Source organism: Pholis gunnellus, assembly GCF_910591455.1.
Source record: "Pholis gunnellus genome assembly, chromosome: 14".
Lineage (NCBI taxonomy): Eukaryota > Metazoa > Chordata > Actinopteri > Perciformes > Pholidae > Pholis > Pholis gunnellus.
Window position 1 is genome coordinate 3159980 of NC_136541.1, and position 5000 is coordinate 3164979.

Consider the following 5000-nt stretch of genomic DNA (forward strand, 5'->3'; position numbering starts at 1 on the left):
AATCTTGGGCATAATCACACCTGCCAGTTACGTCCAATTTAACCGTCTCCATAATAAGCTCTAACCCCGTTTAATTGACAGCACTGAATCTCATCAGCTGCATTTTATTGGGTTTTTAAGAGAAATGTCTGACACGGAGAAGAAGGAATTTGATTATATTATATATATATTTATTTTCAGGAGCGCCTAATGAGAATAGCTTTCAATCACTCATTGATGTTGGATGAGATGTGAGGCGCTGGACCCAGTTTTCTTGTTCTGCCCACAAACTCAAAGAGAAGAGATTAAGCTTATTAGACAGAGAGTTGTCCACAAATGGATTCATGTTTTTTGGCTTTTTTTAAACACAAAAAAAATCCTCTGCAGACATGGAAGTGCTGATGAAAAGGACCGTGTCGCTGTTGCGAACAGGCGAGGCTTTCAGATGCCAATTTGAAAAGTTAATTTACAAAATGCAACAATTCTTATTAAGAGTCGTACTTGAAGTCCAGAATTTGGACGTTTATCTCTAAAACATTACTTTGAATGTTATTTTTATATTTTTGGCTTAAACTGAGTTATTAGCTCCATCTTTATTCCTCTAGAGAGTTGCTTCACAGAGAGCATAGCATTTGTCTGCAGTACTAACAGATCCACAGTAAACCCACTAAACAGTGAAGTTTCACCCTACAGGCATTCAGAATGGTTCCAGTGTGTATTGTGTTCCCATTGGAAATAACATAATGATATTAGCTTAAAGTTTGACTGTCCTTTCATGAGACATTCAAACGACCGGAAGTGGAAAAAACAAAGTCTGGCTTTTAGGACTCACTCCTGCACCGCCATATCAACACAGTAGTTCATCTGAAGAGGTGTCCCGTGTCCTGAAGCCTCCTGGGAGTTGTAGTTTGAGGTTGTGTTGAGACTACTTGTCAGAACAGCCTGCACTCTGGCCCCCCCCCCCCCCCCCCCCCCCCCCCCCCCCCCCCAATGAACTCCTTCTCCCAGAGCTCAGAGCTGTTTAGGTCCCACGCTCCGGGTGACCCGGCAACACCAGTCAGCACAGTACACGAGAGTACACACACACACACACACACACACACACAAACACACGTTACCAGATGCTCAACAAATACTGTAGCTGTTGGCTCAGATATTTCCAAATACAAACACATGTCCACTGGTTTGCGTGCATCCGAAATACAGACTAACACACAATCTTACACACAGTTAAGAAAGGCACACACACACACACACTGTACCCCTCATTAGTTCATCAGAAAACATATACACATAAACAGGGACACACACACACACACACAATCCTGCCATACACTCCGTCTCACGATACACACAAGTCTAATAACAACCCAAACATGTGACCGCGTTGGAGCAGCAGAACATCCTGGAAAGAGAACATGGGAACATGACACTGTGTTATGTATGAAGACGCTTCAGCTTTTAAAAAAAAAAGTTTCCCGTCTACACTTAATCTCCCTTGTGTGGTCCCCCGGATGCATTTCAGCCAATCAAATGGGCCTGTGGGATTGTGGAGCGGTCTGAAAGTGGGAGTTTTGTCATGACATGGTGTCTTGTGTGCGAGCGCAGGCTGTGGTGGGATTATTATTTTTTTGCGTGAGCGCTGCCCTTGTTGGAGTTGTTGTTTGGCTCACTTCCCACGCAACGCAACTTTTAAACAGAGTGAAGAGTTTTAATGGAAGGCATCCACTCCACACTGTGTGTTCCTCAATACGCTCGTCCTCCTATATTGTTGTTCCCACACACGCTGTCTGCTCTGTGGTTCACTGGCAGTGAAGTAGAAACCGGAGCTGCCTCGTTCGACTTTGTAGTGACAAATCAGATTACTCCACAATAGGGACGATAACGGAATCTCCAATGATTAATTGCCTTCATTTGCCCACAATGTTTGAGCAACAAAATGAATTCCAGCCTATTCACATCAATCATCCCCAAACATGGTATTAAATATTCGTCTCGAGTCTCATCAATTACACCAAGTGGTTTTTGCTAATAAGGCATTTTTCTACAGGTTAAAATCAGTTGCATTGATATTATTTCCTCCCAGAGTAAGGGGAAGAAGATTGTCCATATTTATGTCTTTAATACTTTCGGTCTCTGTCCCGTCTCTCAGATATGCCCCTCCACGTCCGGCGCAGCAGCGACCCCGCCCTGCTCACCATCAACGGGCCGTTCGGCGGCGGCGGCGGTGGCGGTGAGCCGCGGGGCCAAACGCAAGAGCCGCCATCCAGGAAGAACCCGACCCGCTGGTCCACCACGGCCGGCTTCCTGAAAGCTCGCCACTCCTCCGGCACCAACAGCCTCGAGAGGAAGGTAGGCGACTCATCCACAGTGAATGGATCTTGATGGACGTTAACGGTGCATGTTCAACTGCATGTGGCACACCGGTGTTTGATTCATACACTAACGGCGATTACATATCTGTTTTTGGGGAAAAGAAGTATTTCCCGATCGTTTCAAAGTTGCAGATTATCCCGGTTTTACTGGTTTATAAACCCCCCAAAGTGAACTATTGCACAGCAACAGACATTTGAACTTGTCTTCGCAGGGTAAAGGTATGGACACGTACCGCAGTCTGCCGCGGGATGCGGGGACGTGGGCCAATCAGAGCGAGTTTCAGAGAGAGACGGCCCGCTCGTCGCTCAGCGCCAATCACCCCATGGTGGACCGCTGGCTGGAGAGACAGGAACAGGTAGGACCATGTTCAGCAGACGTGTGCACCGATGGTCATTTCATGCCAACCGTAGACCTAGATGTTGTCAGAAGTGAAAACTGAAGTTAGGAAGAAGATGAGACAAGTCTGCAGGAAGATGAAGATAAGACGTAAAGCACCTCCCACTAAGGATGCAATAGAAAGTGTGTATGGACACTCTGAGAAAACCTCACACATCATCTCCCTGTTATGTCTGAACTCCTGACACCACTACCCAGCATTCAGAGATTTACGGCGAGTCTCGCTACTCCGCGGTCCGTCCAGCCCCCTAAGCTCTGTGAAAGCCCGTTCCGAGTGGCCGAGATCCAGTCCAGAGCCCGACCCAGTTCTATCACTCCCCCGGCCCTCAGCGCAGAGGTTAAAAAGGGAGGAAATTCCACCGTGAATCCGCAGTGACACATTCAGTCGTGGAAAGGAGAAATAGCTTAAAGTTGATACAGTAAAACAACATAAGCCACGCACGGTACATGTGGTTCCTGTTTAACTGGATATGTAGAAGGCTGCCAGGGGCCGGGGGCTCCGTTCCCACCGGGGGCATGCACGCCAAGGTTTTGTTGGAATATGATCATAAAATATGATAACATATGACCCGCTTGCCTTTGCAAAGGTTGCATTACCTCCCCAAAAAAGATATGTTTTCATTTCCGTAATTATAGTGATAGGTTAAATAAACATGTCTAAAAGAGCGCGCACGCACACTAACTATCTTATCTAATGTTTTTATGGGCTGTTGGTTTTCTTTGGCTTACATGTGTGCTGTTGTAAAACATCTGCATTACTTACTGGGATTAACCAAGAGATGCTATCGAGATGATAATCTTAACGTTGGACACATGCGAGCCGACGCAGGTAGAGCAGGCACAGGTATGAGCCAAAGCCCTGAGAGCGCGGTGGGTTGCTGGGTTGCCGTTGGTCTGCGCGTCCACGTTAGCGGATGACTGCAGCAGTCGGTCTAGATCAGGGGTCTCCATGAAGTAGCTCGCTGGCTACCAGTGGCTGTCAGTGGCTCGCTAGAGGTCCAAAGAATATGTACGTACATGCGATGACACAAAGTCACTCTGTAAACCTGTTTCTGTCCAATCAGATTCACAGACGTCCCGCCCCCCCTTCTGACGCCACATTCTGTCAATTGAACCGAGTCCACAGACACTTTTTCGTGGGACTTCCCGGCTGGTAGCGGTCTAAGAACAGTGAAGTTAAAGGAGCTGACAACAAGGCTGAAAAGACGAGGAGATTGTAGTAGAGGCCATGACTGCGGTGACTACAAATCGTTATAAAGGACCATAAAAGCTGCTGTTGCTAATGTTCAAAGTTGGTGCTACGAGTAGCTCTCGGCCACTTTCATTACCTCTCAGAGGGAAAAAGAACAGGGCTGGACGCTCCCGGTCTGACTGAAGAGCTGACTTCATTTATTTACTTCCTTGTTTTTCTTCTTCCACAAGCAAAATGCCGCGGACTGAAAACACTGGTGCAAATCACTGCACCGGTCTGCACTGCCAGTTGCAGTTTTGTTGTGGGACATATTTCTTTATTTGTATTCAACATATGACAAAACCGTTTCATTTGATTCACAGTGGTGTGGAAACGGTTTGCAGATTTGTTGTCTTCGTACGTACTAGTAATGCCGTCTGGCTCAGAATGCAGATGCATATCGACAAGCCAGCTGGCTGCAGCCTCCGGTCCGGGTGGTAAAGTCACAGTAGGTAATGTTCTGCCTCTGGGGGGGGTCTCTCATTCAAAGCTAGAACAAAAGACAGAGCGTGGTGGCATTGTGAAATAGCGTGGGATCATGGGAGTCTCCTCCTTAAAACAGAACCGTTAAAAACATGAGCCGAAGCTGCTGCTAACGTTCGCTCTGTTTGTGTCTCTGATAACTTAAGTTCCAGACGTCCATGACTAAAATCTTTCATCTGGTTAAAAAAATGTGGCTTAAAACTGGATATAAAGTCAACGCCAATGCACAAAGAAGCTGTGAGGCCTTTGACAGGAGGCCACATGTAACTGACCACTGCCTTGATTACAATTACAAACTTCTCTGGTTTGAAAAATAATAAAATAAAATAGGTGTCGTCATTTTCAGACATTTCATTTTGTGCGGATATTGTTCTATTGCATATTCTATCTTTTAGAGCGCAGCCTTTAGCTCATCGGTAGATTTTCATGGTGCTTATTCTTCAACACGACCTCAACCTCGGCTTTTAAAGTCTTAAACAGGCAGATTTACATAATGCTTTGATCCATAATCAAATGCCCTCAGTGACTAAGTGCC

At 46.2% G+C, this 5000-nt stretch overlaps 1 protein-coding gene across 3 annotated transcripts in view; it reads left to right on the top strand.

Annotated features, from left to right (window-relative positions):
- Window positions 1–5000, top strand: part of LOC306706782 (partitioning defective 3 homolog) — a 209064-nt gene that overhangs the window by 70546 nt on the left and 133518 nt on the right. For all 3 annotated transcript variants that reach the window (XM_079173990.1, XM_079173992.1, XM_079173991.1), the window contains exons 4-5: window positions 2132–2331; window positions 2567–2710. In XM_079173990.1, the coding sequence (XP_079030116.1) occupies window positions 2132–2331; window positions 2567–2710 (344 nt within the window). The remainder of the gene's footprint in view (window positions 1–2131; window positions 2332–2566; window positions 2711–5000) is intronic.